At 49.5% G+C, this 20,311-nt stretch overlaps 2 protein-coding genes across 5 annotated transcripts in view; one reads left to right on the forward strand and one right to left on the reverse strand.

The window, feature by feature from the left end:
* Positions 1-14,255, reverse strand: part of TAF8 (TATA-box binding protein associated factor 8) — a 27,875-nt gene extending 13,620 nt beyond the window's left edge. For 2 of the 3 annotated variants that reach the window (XM_089918756.1, XM_022581896.3), the window contains exons 1-7: positions 14,005-14,117; positions 13,072-13,228; positions 10,639-10,737; positions 10,230-10,292; positions 8,730-8,854; positions 6,309-6,456; positions 4,696-4,838 (exon numbers count right to left, since the gene is read on the reverse strand). In XM_089918756.1, the coding sequence (XP_089774882.1) occupies positions 4,696-4,838; positions 6,309-6,456; positions 8,730-8,854; positions 10,230-10,292; positions 10,639-10,737; positions 13,072-13,228; positions 14,005-14,049 (780 nt within the window). In that variant the 5' untranslated portion in view covers positions 14,050-14,117. Of the gene's footprint in view, positions 1-4,695; positions 4,839-6,308; positions 6,457-8,729; positions 8,855-10,229; positions 10,293-10,638; positions 10,738-13,071; positions 13,229-14,004 lie in introns of all 3 variants that reach the window. The other variant, XM_022581895.3, reaches the window with a different exon arrangement.
* Positions 14,256-15,262: 1,007 nt separating this feature from the next.
* Positions 15,263-20,311, forward strand: part of CCND3 (cyclin D3) — an 81,563-nt gene continuing 76,514 nt past the window's right edge. Inside the window, exon 1 of one of the 2 annotated variants that reach the window (XM_022581893.2) lies at positions 15,263-15,432. The gene's annotated coding sequence lies outside the window, so the exon portion shown is untranslated. The remainder of the gene's footprint in view (positions 15,433-20,311) is intronic. The other variant, XM_089918755.1, reaches the window with a different exon arrangement.

The raw sequence follows: 20,311 nt of genomic DNA on the forward strand, positions 1-20,311 counted from the left end.
ATCTTCCAAATACAGGCAGAATCTGACCACTTCCACTATATCTACCGCGACCCCCCTGGTAGGACCTACCAGTGTCTCTTACCCGGATGGACAACAGCCTCCTAACTGGCCTCCCGTCACAGTCCCTCCTCTGCCTGCCCCATTCTCACCAGCGCAGCCAGTGCTCCTTGGAGAAGTTCAGACCTGCCTCTCCTCTGCTCCACACCCTCCCAGGACTCCCACTTCATCCAATGAAAAGACAGCTCTTAAAACTGCTCACAAGGCTCCGCCTGATCTGATCGCTCCCTCCCGTCCCTGTCCCCACCTTCCTCAGTCACACCTCCACTCTCCTTTGTGCTATTCCCCAGGGCCTTTGCACTGGCTGTTCCCTTTCCAGGACACTCTTCCCCAGAGATCCACATGGCTCACTCCCTCACCTCCTTCAAGACTCTGCTCAGACGTCACCTTCTCTGTGATGTGTATCCTGAGCACCCTATTTAAAACTGAAACCTCCACCCTTTACCCTGGATCCTCCCCTACTCAGTTTCCCCCCGTAGCACTTTCATCTTTTACATACTATATAGTGATGCATTTACGTACTACGTCTATGGTCATTCCCCCACTGCCAACACACGGGCTCCCGAGATGCAGCTGTTGTCTTTGTTCTGGTCACTGATGTGTCCCAAGCACTCAGAACAGTATCTGGCACTTACCAGGCACTAAACAAATACTTGCTGAGTACATGAATGGTACATTGTTCAGAAAAGAGTAAAAGTTGAGACACTGGGATTGCCTGCAGAAGGCAGCTCGTTGAAATGTATGAGAAAAGAATCCTCTGATACACCAATTTAAAATGAATAGCCCTGGGACTTCCCTGGTGGTCCAGTGGTTAAGACTCCACGCTTCCACTGCCGGGGGCGCAGGTCTGATCCTTGGTCAGGGAACTAAGATCCCACGTGCTGCGCAGTGTGGCCAATAAATAAATAAATAAAATGAATAGCCCCTTCATGTTCCTAGATGGAGTAACCAGAACCAAGTTAAACAAAGTAACTACCTAGCAACAGTCGTTGACAGTTGTGACCTTGATAGATAAAAGAACAATTTAAAACACCAGTTATTGAACTTACCGTAACAATGTCTGTAAATGCTAAAGACAGAAAACAATGTAAACATCCACAAGGGACTGGCTCACTAAGTCCACACAATGGAACAGGAGGAAGCTATGCGGAGGGATGAAGCAGCTCCTCACATACAGCGTACAACGACCACCGAGATATCGCCACAAAGAGAGCAAGCAAGGGGAAAGAACTGTTTGTGCTTAAAATAACAATTAAAAAACATCTCTAGAAGGATTCACAAGAGACTGGTGACACTGGTTGCTTTGTAGGAGGGAAAATGGATGACAGGGAACAAGGACAGGCGAAAGACTGTCACCACACATCTTTTCGTACATTCTGAGTCTTAAAGATATGATTGTATTTGCCAGTCCAACGAAATAACAAGCCCAACTGACTGTCATAAATTGTTGCTGGAATCCTTTCCTTGCAGTCTTTTTATTTATTTTGTACAGAAGAGCATATGGTCATACAGCAGGGGCAGGGGGAGGGGGGCAGTGGGTGCCATGAGCTGCCATGTGCCAGGCACCTGATATGGATGAGCTCATTTTACCTCAGGCTCCTCACTTCCCCTTGAGGTAGGTGTTCCTACTCCTATTTGCATTTGTGAGGAAACAGACTCAGATGCTGGGTCAGGAGCTGGAAAGTACCCTGGTCTGGATCTGAGGCCAGGCCAGTCTGACTCCGAGGCTCAGACCTTTCTACTCTTCCTGTCTGGCTTGGCCTCAGGCAGTTCCTGACATCCTTTCAGCCTCGGTTCACTCACCGCCATGACCTCACCTATGTCATTACATTACCCGGAGTTTTAGATAACACATCTGCAAGCCCTTTAGCTGCTTTGTACTTATAAAGGGACGGTGATGTTTGTTTAGAAGACTCCGCCTTCTCATAAGGTGAACCTCATCTTAGTCCGTGCCACAATCACCATATCTCAGACCAAATTAACTGAGTCCAAAACAGAAGTGTAGAATGACAAAGCTCCTCTGCTCTACGTAGAGCCATGGGCTCCCAGCCCTAATTCTGAAAGGAATAATTCAACATTAAAGAAATGTGTATTCAGGCAAGGGAGACCTTCAGCAAATACTAGAGTCAGCACTGGCACTCTCCCCCTGCGTCCTGGGGCCTCACACCTCAGAGAACACGAGGAACCCTCAGTCCAGCTACAGCCACTGAGCCATCCCTTGCTTAAAAGCCAGGGCCAACCTTAAAGGATGGATGAATGTGGTAACCTGACTCTTAGGGTCCTGTAAGCTTTAAAGGCATTAGAGCTTCAGCAGGTCTGTGACTCTACTTGGCACTTTCTCCCCTGATGCATGAACAAGAGTGGGTCTTATCCTCTTACTTGCCGAGTATAATACAGCGTAACCAGAAAAGAACACCCACCAGTTTCAACGAGCACACCTCCCCGCCGACCTTTGTCTCTGTGCCCACACATTTTATCTCCTATCCTGGCTCTGAAATGTCCACAATAAGGCTAACCCCTCCTTTTGGGCACTAAATCCCATGCCCTCTCCCTTGCCAAAGATCATCATTCCAAAATCTTTCTTTCTCTCCTGCATCAACTTTACCAGATCATTTTCATCAGCATACAAACATCCTGTTATTTCTTTTATCTTAAAAAACAAATAAGGGACATCCCTGGCAGTCCGGTGGTGAGGACTCCACGTTTCCATCGTGGGGGGGTCCACGTTTGATGCCTGGTTGGGGAACTAAGATCCCCCAAGCTGCAAGGTGCGGCTAAAAAAATCAATACATAAAATTTAAAAATAAAAATAAAAAACAAAACACCTCTCTGACCTCCTTAATTCTTCCCCTTTAGTTACCGCTCCATTTTCTCTCCTTCCCTTCACAGCAAAATTCCTTGAAACCATGGTCTACATTAATGGAACTTTCTGTGATGATTTAACTGTTCATATCTGCGCTGCCCAGTAGGGTAGCCACGAGCCACAGGTGGCCATTGAGATGTGGCTGGTGTGACCAAGGAACTGAATTTTTTTAATTTAATTTACATCAATTTAGACTTAGATAGCCACATGTGGCTACTGGCCACTGTAATGGACAACACAAGTCCACACTCACCGACTCCGGTTCCTCTCTTCTCTTTCTCTTTGAATTCACTTGCTCTCATTCTTCCTGAAATGGCCATTGTCAAGGTCACAAACTGCATGCCCGTTGCCAAATCTAATGGGCAACATCTCAGTCCTCACATGACTGGAACTAACTGCAGCTCCAGACACAGCCGATCACCCTCTTCTCCCTGAAACACCTTCTTCCCTTGGCCTCCGGGACGCCGCAGCCCCCCGCCCCCACCCCCACCCCCTCCCTGGTTCCACCACCTTTCCCGCTGTGCCTTCTCCATCTTCTTGGCTGGTTCCTCATCCCCTCACCCTCTGAACAGCGCAGAGCCCCAGGGCTCAGTCCTGGCGCCTCTTCTCTATTTTACCCTCACTCGCCCCTAGGCACTCACCTGGTCTCGTGGTTTAAACACATCTACGCGCCGAGGACTCCCAGGTTTGCATCTCCTGAGCCCAAAAGCTCCTTGAACTCCAATGCGCCTATCCACCTTCCTACCTGACCCCACCACCCGTATGTCTAATAAGCATCTCAAACTTACCTCGTGTAAACCTCTACTCCTGGCCTCCCCGCTATACCTGTTCCACCCAACCGTCTCGCCTGTCTTGGCTGAGGGTACTTCCATCTTGCCTGTTGTTCAGGAAAAAAACCCTTGCATTTATCTTTGACTCTCTTTCTCTCACAACCACTCCTTCAGTCGCTTCTGCTCCGAAAATAATCTAGAATCTGACCAAATAATCCACCTGTGTCTTCACCTCTACCACCATCTCTCAGCTTCTTGCACCAGCCTCCCGACCGGTCTGCTTCTGCCCTCACCCTCTGTTGTCCACCCTCGACCCAGCAACCTCACCGATCCCGAGACCCTCCTCTGCTCAGTATGTCCAGGGGCTCCCATCGTACTAACAAAAAGCCCAAGTGCTTAGGTACCGTTAAGACCTGACTTCCCCAGGAGCTCTCTGACCTCGTCCCCTGCTCTCCTCCCCGCTTTTGCTCATGCCACACTGGCCACCCTGATGGCCTTGCCATTCCTCAGCATAACAGCACCCACCTCAGGGCCTTCGCATCTGCTGTTCCCTCTGTGGGGAACGCTCTACTCCCAGATACGTGCGAGCCTGTTCCCTTCAGGTCTTTACTCACCTGTCATCTTCTCAGTCACCCAATCTAATACCACATCCCCCAGGCCCGTACCTACTCCCATCTCCTAATTTCTCACTTTTCCTTAGCTCCGTGAGGGCAGGACATTTTGTCTATCTTGCCTCCTGCTAATTCCCTAGCACCTGGCACCTGCCTGACTCTGGCAGGTGCTCGTTCAATATTTGTTGAATGAATGAATGGATCCCCAGGACACAGACTTATCCCTCGAGCTAGAGATCGTGCCGCAATTGGATCACCACAGGCCCATCATGCAAGTCCCTAACATGGGGCCAGAGACCTGAGGTAGGTCCTGTCCAATCCGCAGGGTGATAGGCAGAGAGCAGCACGGGCTACTGCGGGGGGCGTGCTGAAGCGGGCAGAAGGCAGGACCCACCGTGTTGATGTGAAGAGGGAGGTTCTCTGTGTCTGTCTGCTCATCCTGCTCCGAGGAATCCGTCTCCTCCATTTGTTGCATCTCCAGCTCAGACGGAAGAAGAGCGGTCAGGTAGGGGATGGTGAAAGGCCTGGCAGCAATCACTGGGGGATTGGAAGAGAGGCCGAGAGCCTTATGACGGGTCAGCGAGCAGCAGTGAATGACAGTGATGGCCAACACGCTCGAGCGCTTAGCATAGGCCAGGCAGTGTCCTACAGGCTTTACGGGTTATCTTTAATTCTCGCCTCCACCCTATTAAGTAAGTACAATTAACAACCCCATTTTACAGATGGCGAACCTGAGGCCCGGAGAGGTTACGTGACCTCCTCAAGCACACCGGAAGTGGTGGAGTGGGATTTGAACTCGGGCAATATGACTGCACAGCCTACTTTTACCAAGTACCACTAAAATCAGAGAGAACTAGGGCTGAATCCTAGCAAAGCATCAGCTTAGTGATCTTATACCCAAGGTCAGTTAACCCCCCCAGCCTCATTACTAGAGCAGGGATATGGATCCCTTCAACCTGAAGGACTCAAGTCCCGATAGCGGACTTGAGAACTCTCTGCATGGAAGTATATCCGCTGAGCTAGAGGGCACTTCAGGTACATGAGTGGCCCAATTCCTCCAAAAAGCACCGAGGCTGAGTAGGAGAAATTATTAAATAAATAAACAAATAAGTAAATAAGTAAGTAAATAAGTAAATAAATAAGTAAGTAAGTAAATAAATAATAAAAAGAAAGTCTCTGTGCATACTTCCATGGTAGAATGTCATTATCAGGAGACACTCTAAGATTATTTTTAACATGGCTCAGATATGGAGTCCTGCAGACAGAAAGAGCTAGGTTTGAATGCTATCTACTCTCCGTGTGACCTTGGGCAAATTATTTCATTTCTCTTCTCTCTAAGCCTTGGCTCCTGGAATGGTGGAAGTAACAGTTCCTAACTCAGAGGCTCACTCGAGGAGTTCATGAGATAACGTAGGGAAAGTGAGCAGCACAGTGTCTGGACTTAATAATTTAGCCGCTGCGGTTCTGGGGCAAGGCACACAGCGAGAATCCAACAGGAGCTTGCTGACTGAATGAATCATCTAAACCAATCTCCCTCACTCCCCTTTGGAAACACTGAGGCCTGTGGAGAGGAAGACACTTGGTCACACAGTGAAACGATAGTGCTGAGATGAGAAATTATATGGTGAGTCCTGTGAGAGGACACAGTGAAGGCAAAGCCTGGCAGAGGTTCTTTAACTGCCCTGCCCCCTGCCACCAGGGTCCTTCTACCACCAGGGCTGTCCCTTCTGCTAATGAGCCTCTCTGATGCCTGGGGCTCAGTCACCCTCAAGGTAACCTCAACTCAATGCACTTCAAGTGCCCAATCCCAACAGAGGCCATTACTGTTTTGGAGTCATCAGTTAGGGACAGACCCTTAAGACCTAGAAAAAGGAGCCAGAAATGAAGAACAAGTTCCACAAGACAAGGACAAAGCTTATTCGTTTTTTCCAATGACACAGAGAGAGAGGGAAGATGGGGCGATGATCTCAAAGGACAAGCCAGGGTCCACAGAGGGGAGACACTCACAGGGAAACGTGCTGACGTCATCTTTGAAAAGACTCTGGGTCTCGCCGGTCTTGGCCATAAAACGGGTGAGTGCCCGCTCCACGTCTCTTCTCTGGGATGCGGCCTTCTCCCGCAGGACCTGATAGTCCGACACAGGCTCACGGTACGTCTAAAGGGAGAACAGCAAAGACACTAGAGAAATACCAATGACTACACTGCCCTCCTCGGGTTCCTGCCTTGCTGTTGCTCTGTCCTCCCACCCTTTAAATGACCCCTACCGTCACTGAGAGCAGAGATCCCCAAGGGCAGAGGAAGGGCAGAAAGAAACAATATAACTATGATTAACATTTACTTTGAATCTTAAAAGTTAAGAAATATACAAACATTTACATTTACGTGATCCCGGGCCTTCATTTAGCTCCAGCAACAGCTGGACTCAGGCATAAGAGACACATCCTGAAGGGAGAGTGGCAATTCTCAGCCCCACACACCTGCCGGGGAAGCCCTGCCAGGGGAGCCCTGCCGGGGACCACCCAGGGGCCCTCAGTGTAACATGACAACAGAACTTTCTGACATGTTTAAAGTCTTCCCAAGATGAAGAATTTAACAGGATTCTGAACACGCTGGTTAAAAACATTAAAATGCAAGATCTTACAATTATTTTTAAGATAACCGTTTGACATTTAAAAAGTTGGAAATTTAATAGGAAAATTTTAACATAAGTCTTCAAATAATTGGTAGATGAGAATGAAAAAAATTAGTTTTATGATTTATTAAGGGCAGCCTAAGATCCCACCTATCTTTGTACTGTACCTTTTTCAACTGTGAGAGCTGTTAAAGTATCAAAATAAACTGAACTTAGAACCAGACCTCCTACTTCGTATTCCACCAGGTATTAAACCAAGATTTCAAAAAATACAAAAGCTGAGGCTAAAACATGGCTGCCACTAAAAAGGAGCACCAGTTTCCTGAACCCTTAATTAGGGTCAGATGATCTTTCAACGTACGTTGTTTTCGTACTGTGTTACGTTATAACAGTCACGTAAATGAGCAAACAAATACTGAAGCGTGTGCTTAACACTGTACTGACAGACATATGCTACAAAAGAGTTAGAGACTGCTGTGGGTTGAATTATAGCCCCCTAAAAAAAAAGACGTGCGGAAGGCCTAACCCCCAGGACCCCAGAATATGATCTCATTTGGAAATAGGGTCACTGCAAGATGTAATCAGTTAACGTGAGGTCATGTGAGTAGGGTGGTAAGAATCCGGTATGACTGGTGTCCTTATAAGAAATGGCCACGTGAAGACGGAGATACAGACAGAGGGCCGTGTGAAGAGGAAGACCGGAGTGATGCATCTACAAGCCAAGGGGCGCCACGAACTGCCTAGAAACCACCTGAGGCTGGGCAAAGGTTTCACAGGGAGCCTGCCGACACCTTGATTTTGGACTTCTAGCCTCTGGGACTACAAGATAATACATTTCTGTTGTTCTAAGGCACCGAGTTTGTGGCACTTTACAGCAGCCCTAGGACACTAATATAGAAAATCCTGGTCAAGAGCAATGGCTGCGTTGCAATGGTGGCTGACCACCTGCTCCTTTCCCCCTGTATCCTGAGGTGTGGAAAAATCTCCTGGAGGACTTGCCCCAACCCTGCATCGTGGCCATATTTGCACCAAGACGCAGTGTGGAGGCGGGGACACAGGAAAGCGAGTAGAAGAGCCTCTGGGGACTCCTATGCACACTGTACCTTCCCAAAGGAAGGTGAAATTGCTAGAAGGCAAATTGGAACACGGAGGACATGTTCGGAGGACATCTGAACTAAGGAGGACAACTAGACTTGTCCCATACAGACCCAGAGCTCACAGTTACGATAAGTTCCATTTCATATTACCAAGTTTTATTTTTTGTTTTTTTTGGGGGGGCCACACCATGCAGCTTGTGGGATCTTAGTTCCCAGACCAGGGATTGAACCCAGGCCCTCAGCAGTGAAAGCACGGAGTCCTAACCACTGGACTGCCAGGGAATTCCCCCAAGTATGTTTTAAGTAACTCTTTCCCTGATTTCAAAAATAACTCTTACCTATTATGGAAAATTTGGGAAACCCAGAAAAGCACACACAAAACAACAGTTACCTATAATCCCACCCAGAATTACTACCAGCATTCTGTGGAATGTGTCTTTGCTCTACGTGGCCAGGTACTTCTGTGTTTGGGTGGGACAGGCGAAACGGTGCCACTTTCAGTTTATTTATTAAGCATATTTTTGCCAGCAAACTGGAGAAGATAATTCTCCTTTGCCGAATTGTTTTCCAGTGAGGAAAGACATTCTGAGTTCTGAACTACCCTGTGACCAACAAACTTCTGGACTCCAGTCTGACAGCCAGGAAAATGGAGTCTGCTTTTGCGTCAGTCACAGCCCCCAGGATGGCCTTGTCACTCACCGGAGTTTTGATGTAGGTGTGGGGGTCGGGGAACTCGGGAAAATGGCTGGGGATGTGTGGCGGGTGGGGTCGGTTCTGTCCTGCAGTGAGGGCCTTGGGGGTCACCGGCTGATTGGTCACTGGAGCTGCAACAGAGTCACCGGCGGTTACTCTTCCACCCAAGGCCTCGCGTCTCTACCCACACCCTCCTTTTCTCAAAGTAAATCCTGGACCTCAATGTTCTATGCAACAGGCACTTTGTAATTCTACCAATAAAAGGCCTTTAATGGCCTGAGGACCTGAAAAGGTGCCTCCGCCCCCCAACAACGCCCGGCACGGCATGACCAGGGGTGACATCCCATCTACAACAATCCCGACTGCACGCCTCTTAGGGCGGTGAGTGCGGGGCTGAGACAAGCTAACTACATAAAGAGCAGGTTGAGGACCTAAGGAAGTTAGGTGGGCTGCTAACTCCTTTCAAGAACCCAGGTAACAAAGACAGACACGGAGCCAGGGTAAGTTAAGCGAGGGCCAATGAAAGCAAGAGGGGTTGAAAATGGCACCTTTCACTGCCACTTTGAGAGGAGCATCTTAAAACGATGTCAGCTGGACTTCCCTGGTGGTGCGGTGGTTAAGAATCCACCTGCCAATGCAGGGGACGCAGGTTCTATCCCTGGTCCGGGAAGATCCCACATGCCGCGGAGCAACTAAGCCCGGGCACCACAACTACTGAGCCTGCGCTCTAGAGCCCGAGAGCCACAACGACTGAGCCTGTGTCGTGCTGCAACTATTGAAGCCCGCGCACGCGTAGAACCCGTGCTCCGCAGCAAGAGAAGCCACCACAATGAGAAGCCCGTGCACCACAACGAAGAGTAGCCCACGCTTGCCGCAACTAAAGAAAGCCTGTGCACAGTAACAAAGACCCAACACAGCCAGAAAAGAAAAGATGCCAGCCTGAAAGGAGTGATGGAAAAAAAAATCTAGTGAATTCTCCCGAGGTCCTGCAAACCCAAACTAGTTACTCCAATCAACTCAGTTTATGGCACTCAGTGTATCTAAGGCAGAGATCATCAGACTTTTTGTATAAAGGGACAGGAAGTAAATATTGTAGGTTTTGCAAGCTGTGCAGCCTGTCACAACTACTTAACTCTGCCATTACTGCATGAAAACAACCATAGATAATAAGTAAACATGGCTGTGCACCAACAAAAGTTTATTTACAAAACAGGAGGTGGACCACGTTAGGCCTATAGGCCATAGTTTACTGACCCTCGATCTAAGCAAGAACGAGCACTCTCACATTTTTCAAGGAGCATCGAGATGGTTTACCTTTCTGGTGACTGAACTTCACATCCTAATCTGGCTAGCCCAAATAGCGATTCCATGGTAGAGGCAGCCCCAAGTAACGGAAGGGGCCTGCAACGAGGCAGTAGCTGCACACCAATCCCCGCCCTAGTCAACCAATTCATTCCACCAGCATTAACTGAGCACTCCTGAGTACCTCAGTTCAGAGTCACTTACGGGCAGTGATGACCATCCTCTGAGACCGTTTTGCGTAAGCAGGGAGGGTGTCCACATTGAAACCTAAGAAACAGGAGAACAAAAATCACTGCCCAGACCACTGGATACTGAACATGGAAGGGGAAGTAATACTGTGGTGAAGTAGTTTAAACTCGCAACTCAAAAGCTTTGCTGCCACTCAAAAGAAGCTCCAGCAGAATCCCCGAAGAGGGCGTTAGGAGGCCTCTTAAAGGGGTTCAGAGGAACTCTCTTTTGATAACTCTCTCAAGCTAAAAGCAAACCAGGAGACTCAAGAGGGGATTTAAGAATGCTCAGCAGAGGGGGCTGCCTCCTGGGGACTCCTCTCTCTCTCTCTCTCATGCCTCCAACTCAGCTACACTGAAGAAATGGAAACTGGAGGTGTACTCACCCATCTCGACAAGTGTGACCACAATATCTGACAGTGTGGGCTGCGTCCTGGCTGTGTGCTCACAGTAAGACTTGGCACTCCTCCCAATTTCTGAAATGTCTAGGAAAGGATCAAAGGCAGAAAGTCTTACCCTCAGTTCCCAAACAGTTAAACACAGAATTGCCATATGAGCCAGCAATTCCACTCCTAGATAGCCACCCAAGTGAAGGGAAAACAGGGGCTCAAACAGAGTGTATGATGTTCATAGCAGCACTACTTGTGCATCCATGTTCATAGCAGCACTATTCACAGTAGACAAAAGGTAGAAATAACCCAGTGTCCATCCACAGATGAATGGATACATAAAATGTGGTCTATCCATATAATGGAATATTATTCAGCCTTCAAAAGGAATGACATTCTGATACAAGCTACAACATGAATAAACGTTGAAAACATCATGCTAATGAAATAAGCCAGACAGTCAAATATTTTAAGATTCCACTTATATGAGGTATCTAGAAAAAAAACTCAGGGCTTCCCTGGTGGTGCAGTGGTTGAGAATCTGCCTGCCAATGCAGGGGACATGGGTTCAAGCCCCGGTCTGGGAAGATCCCACATGCCGCGGAGCAACTGGGCCCGTGAGCCACAACTACTGAGCCTGCGCATCTGGAGCCTGTGCTCCGCAACAGGAGAGGCCACGACAGTGAGAGCCCCGAGCACCGCGATGAAGAGTGGCCCCCGCTCGCTGCAACTAGAGAAAGCCCTCGCACAGAAACAAAGACCCAACGCAGCTAAATAAATAAAATTTATTTTAAAAAAAATTCATAGAGACAAAAAAATTAATTAGGGGTTACCAGGAGTTGGGAGGAACGAGGAATGGGGAGTTACTGTTTATGGATACAGTTTCTGTTTAGAAGGATGAAAAAGTTCTGGAAATGGATAATGCTGATGGTTGTACAACATTGTGAGTATATTTAACACTACTGAATTGTACACTGAAAAATAATTAAAATGGTAATTTTATGATATGTACATTGTGCCACCACAAAAAAAAAAAGGTCTTATTATCTGGTTGTCAAGTTTTTGTTTCTTCTACCTGAAGCTGAACCTCTTTTCAGCCATGCTAAACTCCTTCAGGGGAAAGGGGAAGCATGAAGCTGGGCTCCATGAGTGGGTTTCAGAGGTAGATGGGCAGCTCCAGGAAAATTCTGAAATTGTGAATTTTACATACAAAAGAGCCTTTTTCTGGGATGGGTCCACAGGTCAAAACCATTTTCATAATAAAATGAGACACCCTTTGACTTTTTTAGTCTCATTCTCTCATGCAGTTTTCCGGAGGCTATGTCCCCTATGATGACATCATGGCTCTGCTGGATAATGGAATGTGTGCTTGTGCATTCTTATGTTTTAAAATGTTCTCAGTTTTATTTTCTAATGTGACAAAAATCTCTATATATAGAGCCCATGTATACAAAATTCCCTGGGGTCCTCAATATTTAAGAGTCTAATGGGGTTTGAGATGTGGCTGCCTTAGGAAAACATCTGGTATCTTGAAGTTCCAAACATCAGCTGAAGAGAGCCACTTCAACCCAGACCACAACCTCCCTGGGGCAGCCCACATCTAGTGACTGATCAAGACCAGACTACAAAGGCAGGGCTCTGCGGGACTGATGTCAGATACTCTGACGGGCAATAATTGCTCCAGAGCACCCCACTGAGTTGGCCAATTCTTTGTTTGGCCTGTACTGCAGCTCAACTTCTCTCTCTGCCTAAACCTTTCTCTCACTTCCATTCATAGGGTTGATTCTGCCCTCAAACACCTTAAATACCCACAACCCTCATTCCATCCTCCCCTCCCCTCCAAAGGCCCAAAGAGGGAAATACAGTGTACATGCACAAGCCTATGTGAGACCGTTCCAGGCTCCTAAACCTCAAGATACTTCCTTTTAAAAGAGGGTTTTTTTCTTTTTTCCATTTTCTAAAACTTATTCACCCTCACTCTTTGTATCACATAATATAGCATTTGATTATATAATGTGCAGCATCTATTTCACGGGAATTAATCCTGACTCTCCAATGAAACTGTAAGTTCTTTGAGCATAGAGAACAAACAGCAATAATAACAGCACCTACAAGTCATCGAGAGCTTACAACGTTCCCAGCTTTGACTGCTTTACATATACATCTCACTTATACTCAAAACTCCAGGAGGTACAAATTATTATTCCTTTTCACAAAGGAGGCAATTGAGGTTCAGGAGGTTGAGTGGTTAACCCAAGCTATTAGGTGGCAGAGTGATGACCTACACCCAGGTCTATCTGATTCTAAAGCCTGTAAGTCACTTAACAATGTTCTTCTTTTTCTTAAATCCTCTCTAACACTATCACAATGCAGGACACAGAACAGATGTCTGGTTGACTCGAGGAAGGCCTATTGTTTCCTGGTACTTACAGCTCTGCAGCATCTCTGTCAATGTTTCCACAGATGCTTTCTCAGCACTCTCAAACCCTGCCTCTGTCAGCAGGGAGCTCACAACCACTTGCAGGGTTCGCCTTCGGGCCAGATGGTAGTTATCAGCAGGGTTAGTGGACTGTTTACTTCCTGATCTCTGTGAATCAGCAGCCCAGAAAGAGAAAACGTTTTCATCCAGAGGACAAGGATGCAATCACAGAGTTCACATACTGCCAACGGCAAGCAAAGGTTCTTTTGCTAAATACTTATTTACTAGTGCTTAATAAGATGTGGTAGTCCCTGATGTTTAGACTTACAGCTCTTGGCCAAATGAGTAATAACTGAGCACCCCGGGGGCTCTAAATTCGGAGACAGCCTTTCTGCCTACCTAATACTTACAATTCCAATAACAAAACGGCTGTTTTCTACTTTCTATTTTAGCAGATTATCAGAATATATAGCTGAAGAAACACGCACGATGGGATTGAACTCATATCCATCTCCCAGAAAAAAAGTGACCTCTCTCTTGTTCCTTCCACCTCCACACCATTTTGCTAACGAGGAAAATTAAAACAACAAACAACACATGATGCTAAGTAGAGGACCTACAAGTAGGAAGTATTTTGAAACGGGAATCCCGCCCAACTTTGGCGAGCCAATAAGAAGGCGAAAGCGGCCTCGTTGCACCAATCAGGAGGTGTTCCGGGCTCCCAACCCCCAACAGAGAACGGGCCAATCAGTATACAAGTCCACCAACTCAGGAGGCAACCGCGGAGTCTCAAGAAGGGGGTCACGTACGACCTGAAAGACCCTCCTCCACTCAGAGCTCATGGTGGGGCTGGATTTCTGGGTATAAGATTGTAGCCCAGGCTAGGGGAAAGTTACAGAATGCCCCGACTCTCTCGGCTTCGGCCTCCCGCCTCCCGCCCTTACCGTTCCGGAGCTGCCAGCCCCGGCAGTGGCCGCCGCGTCGGCCATCTTGCTCTGGCGTAATGTGCATGAGCGCAGGGCAGGATGGGGCTTGTAGTCACCGGGCGGGGAGGAGCGGCTAGGGGGCGGGGCGACACGCGCCCCTCTGGGCTTTCCTAGGCCCAGCGGGGTCGGGAGGGTGTGTTGGTTGACCCCGCTCACTTGGCCTTCTGCGAGCGGTGCGTTCAGTAAGCCCCGGAAGTGGCCAGGAAAATGAGCTCTCGGTTTTACACCTATTTTGAAATGAAGTCGCTTTTCGTAAAAAGCACATCCCTGGAACACTCCAAAGGTGCTTGATAGCAACCTCTGCCGGGGTCCCGCTGGGTCCCCATCATTTACTCTCTAGGGGAGGGGTCTGGGATTCTGTATTCTTAAAACCTCCAGGTGATTCTCCTGAGCGGGAAATTTGGGGAAACCTTGTTTTGTGCTGGCGGCCCCGCAGCCCACTTGGAACTAGATCCCAACAGCCACCCAGTCCAGGGGTTCCAACGCATCCCGCTGCCTTCTCGCCGTGTATTAATCCGTAGGTATTTGCCGGGCGAGCCGGGAGGCGCCGGCGGCAAGAGGCTGTCCCTTGCCCGCCTTACTCCCAGGCCGTTGCGTCAACGTGGTGCATGTGGTTTTCTGCGGTTCACTCGCGGGTCAGCCTCTCCGGATGGGAGTCCTTCGTGCACCACGCCTCATTCGTCTCCGTTTGCGGGTGTCTGGCAGGACGCAGAAGCTGGGTTCGAATCCCAGCACTCGGCAGCTGTGGGATTTCGGGCACATTACCTAATCTCACTGTGCCTCGGTTTCGTCTTTTGCGAAACTGGGATGGGATGGATAGCAGGGGGGCAAATGAGCTAATACACTCAAAGGGTCTATCACTGTGCAGACGTAGAGTAACAGGTCAAGAAGCAGCGCCTAATGTTATTTCCTGAGCGAGTGGATAAGTGGAAAACACTCACAGGCAGATGTCTGGAAAACTGCGCCGCGCCTGCCCGCGGGGCGCACCTGCGGCTGGGGGGCACCCTCGCCCCTCACCGGGGGAACGTGCAGCGGGATGTGCTGCTGGCTGGGGTCGCTGCGCAGGCTGAGCCGCCGGGAGGAGTCGGGGCCCAAACCTTAGGTGAGCGGAGCACCCAGCCCCTTTGTCTCCCCCGCCCCCTCTTCCCCACTTCCTGCCCAGCTTTAAACTCGGGATTGGCGGCGCGGCGGCGACTTTGTAAACACGCTGCGCCTGCGGCGGTGGAAACTGGTTCTGTTTGGGCGCCTGGGGGAGGGGTGCACGCCCCTCGCCGTGGCTGGAGGTGGCGACCCCCTCCCCATCTCCCCAAAGACAGAAGCGAGAGGCAGCGGGAGAGAGTGTGTGCAGCCACAGTCGGTGCTCCGGGGGGCTCACCTGCCGAGGAGGTAGGCTCGAGGGCTGGAGAAGCCAAGACAGATGGCTGTCAGCGTCTGCCCTCTTCGCTGGGGCCTCCAAGCTGAGGCTGGACACCTGGGCGGGGGGGTCTGAGGTGGGGGGGTTAAGGAGGTCATGGTGTCCTCATCACCTCCCGGTTGTCTCTCAAAGCTCGGGTCAGTTTCTTTCTGAGTTGCACGTGGCTGAAGGGCGGAGAAGCCCCCAAAGCCCTGAGCTTTCTCTGTGTCTGCACAGCCACCCTCCAAGCTGATCTGGAAGCCCAGTGACCTCACTGGGCTGTCTGTTGTCGTTCTTCATACCTCAGAGATGGGGTGGGAGGCGGAAGGAGGGCAGAAGCTGAGTGGGCAGGGAGCCTTGGGGTCATCCTGCCAGCCAGGGCCGAGGGAGGAGGCCAGAGGACAGGACTGGAAAGAGGGACCTCTCAGTGGCGGTCCCTCTGGTGTCTGATGGGTACTCAAGTGACGGCCTTACCCTCTTCTGTGTCTTTTAATGTGTCAACAAGAGGAATAACTGAAGAAATTGGTTGCTGTTACTGAGGGAGCCTTAATGTATTCATGTGCAAACATTGACTGAGCACCTACTGTGTGTGGGATTGGAAGGGATGCTGAGCGCGCAGTGATGTTATTCATCCACAGTGATCTTGCCTGAGTCATAGAACAACAGAGACGAAGTGTCACGTTGGGGTGGCTGGGAAGGCTTCAGAGAGAAGAGGACATTTGAGTTGGTTCTGAATGATGAATAGTCACCAGGCAGAGAAGTGGGGGGAAGTCTTTGTGGGAACTTACTAATTCTGCAGAGCTGGACTGAACCCTGACTGTGGTGTTGGGCGTTGGGAAACAATAGGGACCCAGAAACAGCTCTTGCTCTCTTTAACCCACTGTCTAGACCTGAAGAAGAGATAGGAATGAACTGGATGAATTCAGGGAAAGGCATGTTTCTGGGCTGGTCCCCAAGACCCCAGAAATTCCCAGCTAGCTGCAGCTGGGAGAGTCTACCCCAGGGTGATGTAACAGTCATACAATCCTGGGGCACCCCCCCATCCCTGGTTGCTAGGACTGTTTCTTCTAACAAATCCTTGCTCTCTGCCCCCCCCCACCTCAATTCTCTTTGGAACTAGACATGAGTGAAAAGAACTGGATCTACCATTGCTTTCCTGAAGATTCTTCTGCTCTTTCAATTCCCAGGCTCATTTGAGAGATGGCTGACACGGTGAATTCTTTCACCACCTGTTTGCTGTGGCTGCACTGTCTGCACAGGCTAGATATTGGGGATATAATGGTAAACAAGTCAGAGCTTCTACTCCCCTGGAATTTAGGAGCAAAAGCGTATCTGAGAATTCCAGCAGGATCCGTCCTTGAGACCATGATCTCCATGATCCCAAGTGTCTTTTCTTTCCCATTTCCTTCCTTCAAAGGTTCAGAATACTAGCTAAGGCTTATATAGCACTGTCAGGTACTCTTCTAAATGTTTTAGATGTAATGTCTCATTTAATCCTCCTAACAGTTCTATGAGGTAAGCACTAGGCTTATCTCCATCTTATAGATGAGGAAACTCAGGCATGGAGGAGATAATTTTCCTAAAGAGGACAGGGTTGGGATTTAAACCCGGGTCACTTGACTTGGGAGACCCTGTTCTTAACCATTTGGCTAGCCTGCCTCCTTGACTGACCACATGGAATGTGCCCTTGAGCCAGGGGCTTAGGAATTTCCAAAAGGGAGGCTATGGTCCTGTGTCTCGAGAGATACAGAGGAGAGCAATCTGTTAGCTGAGTGTGGGCGCTGGTGCTGTTTACAGGGAGCCCCAGCAGGCCTGGAGCTGTGGAGACTACACAGAGCTGGTATCCTTTCCTAATGGCCGTGTGTGTGTGTGTGTGTGTGTGTGTGTGTGTGTGTGTGTGTGTGTTTTCTCCTGAGTAAGCCTCAGTCACCAAGAGGAACAAACCAAGGTTTCATGCAAGAAAGATGCATGGAGGTGATGTGCCAGAATCTGGGGAGATGGGAAACCAAGATACCTCTTTTGCTGGGAATCTTTAAGAGCAGAGACCCTTATATTCTAGATTCCAAGGGGAACAATCCAGCTTTGTAGCTGAGTAAGGAAGATGGTCAGGGAGTAGAAGCAATTTTAAGATGCACACCTTACTTCCTCACAGCTGTTGCATCCCAAAGCTGCATCCACGCATCTGACCCCATCCCTCTAGGCAGACTGGGACTTGCCCATGATGCCAGCCGGGCCACAGGGCAGAGGTTCCATGGATTCCAGCCATTTTTCCACTACTTTTCTGAAACTCTAGATTTCTCACATTAGCCCTCTAAACAGATCTGGGGAGGCCCAGAGGCTGTCCTTCTCTGCCTGCAGTCAAACTACCTCTAGCCTCTGCCTTTGAGGGAGGGGTGTGGGTTGGGGGGATGGGTGTTGATGCTGGGAGTTGAGGGTAGAGGGCGGCCACACCGAGATCACTGGTAAGCGGGATGTGAAGGTCAGAACTATGTGGACCTCTAGGCCACTCCTCTACACAGACACCCTCCTTCCTTCTCATCATAGGGTGGGGTGCGATGGAAGCCTCAGCAAGCCCCAGCCCCCTGCCCCAGGCGCTGTTCTCTAGGTTGAGAACAGGTTGTACTCTTGAGAAACCACAAGAGGAAGTTTAGGGAGGGCTGGGGGTGGGGAAAGTTCTGGGGCCCCTGCCAAGTTTCCCTTTCTCTGCTGAGCCAGAGGTGTGTTTATTTTGGTGTGTTTCTCTTGCCTTCAAAGACATTTAAATTTTAAACCCTCTGAGTGTCAAAGAACTGTCAAGGCCCGCCCGTGTTTATGCGTGTGTGTGTGTGTGTGTTTATGTGTGTGTGTGTGTTTATGTGTGGGTCGGTGGGGGTGTGGAGGTGGTCAGACACCCCTGGAAATGGGATTGCAACAAGGTACTCATTTGTTGGATTTCACCTGGGATTTGTGCTAGATGGGAAAGGCTAACTCCACAAAGTCTTCTTTTTTCCTCTCTGCCCTTTCACCTTACTCTTCCCCAAAGCGCTCCCTACAGCCCCAAACACGAGAAAAATCTGGTTATAATGGCCACGTAGGAGCTGAATGATGTTGCCAGGAGCTGTCCTAAGTGTTCTACCTGCCTTATCTCATTTGATATTCACCGTAACTCCAGGTAGTAAATGCCTCTATTCCCAATTTATAGATGAGGAAACTGAAGCTCAGAAAGGCTTAGAAGCTTGCCTGAGGTCACACAGCTAGTAAGTGGCAGAGCCCAGATTTGAACACTGGTCTCCCTGACTTCAGAGGCTGTGCTCTTGACATCTATTTAATTCTCAAATTAGAGCATCAACTTCCCCAACATATCAGACACTGCACAATAGGAGGTTGAGATCCAAAGATGTTTTAAAATGGTGCTACTCGTGTGTGTGGGGAGTGGTTTGGGTATAGAATTGGAAGAGAGATTCTCTGGAAGTTAATATATTAAAAAAAGATACCCAAGGGAAAGGAAGATGTAGTGGGTGAAAGGTTAAGGCCAAACTGGAATTTTGAAGCAAATGGGGAGAAGATTTGGGAGGGATACTGTAGCTGTGTTCAAACATTTGAAAGGTTGCCTTTGGTAGCCCCCAATTAGGGGACTGGTGGAGACAGATTTCCAAAAAACATAAGCACTTTCTAACAAATAATTGCCTAATCCCCTTCTGCAGAAGTGAATTCCTCATCTAGGGGAGTCTAGAGCACATGCCTGGGAGGGGCTTCTGTGAACAAGTAAGGCCTCAGAGCCCCTTCCACCTCTAAGCCTCCCATGTGATTATTGACCGGCTTCCCTCCCCATCTGTCCACCAGGTGGAGCTGTTGCCCAGTGTGTGGCTCCAGGGCTGCTGGATGGGGTGAAGAGCGCCACCTGGTCCTTCAGCCACCAGCTGGTTTCCTGGGGACTATCCCCCACCCCTTCCTCAGCAATCTACACGCCAGGGGCCAGAGAGCCACTTTTGACCCAGCACAGCCCCTGTAAAATGCGCTCTCAGGTTTCCTCTGGGCTCAGGCCAGAACAAGCAGGCCTCCGCCCCTGGGGCAGTCTCCCTTCCCCAGGTCAAGGGTTCCCCTCCCTCCCTTCCTTCGCTTCCCCCTCCTTGACCTTCCTTTGCTCTGAAATAGAAGGATCTGTGTCAGGAGCAGAGGGTAAGACCCGTAGCCCTCATGGGCATGGCCTTTCCTAGCATTCGAGGGCATGACACCCATGTCATGTCATCTCTTTTAAGATACTCGAAAGCCGCACCTCTCGGAAACTATTTGCCCTCAGCGGCCTGACCAGTTCTCCCACCCTGCTTAAACAACCCCAGGACAGCCACTCCTAAGGAGAGACAGCAGGGGCCCAGACGTTGTCCCTAGGAAGGAGGGGCAGCAGAGGGCTTGCCTGGTGCCTCGTTTGTTGACTCAGATCTGCTTGCTGTTCTCTGCCCCCCTCCAACCCTCGCCGCCCCTTAGAAAGGCCCAGGGCCATTGGGGCCCCAGGGGCACAGCAGGCGGGGCCCTGCGTGTGCCAGGACAGAGTGCAGTTCCAAGCCCTGTGGCCAGAGGGCGCCATAGAGGCCAGGTCCAGAGAGCAAGGCCATAACCAGCATGTTTCAAGCACTTAGGAACTCACTACCCACCACCCGCCAAAAACAACCCTGTCAGGCAGGAGGCCCGTTTTATAGAAGAGCAAACCAAGGCACCGGGGGTTAAGCAGCTGGCTTCCATGTACACAGAAGGACAGTGGCCGAACTGGAAGTCTGACGTGGCCATTTGGCTGTAAGGTTTGTACACATGGCCACTAATCCGTGCTTTCTCTCATGGAGTGGCTCAGAGGGCCTGCGCTCTGTGCAGAAACCACCCAGCTTCGAGTCCTAGCTT

The sequence above is a fragment of the Delphinapterus leucas genome, chromosome 10, assembly GCF_059928025.1.
Source record: "Delphinapterus leucas isolate spDelLeu-1000000601 "Yukka" chromosome 10, BTC_Dleu_Yukka2, whole genome shotgun sequence".
Lineage (NCBI taxonomy): Eukaryota > Metazoa > Chordata > Mammalia > Artiodactyla > Monodontidae > Delphinapterus > Delphinapterus leucas.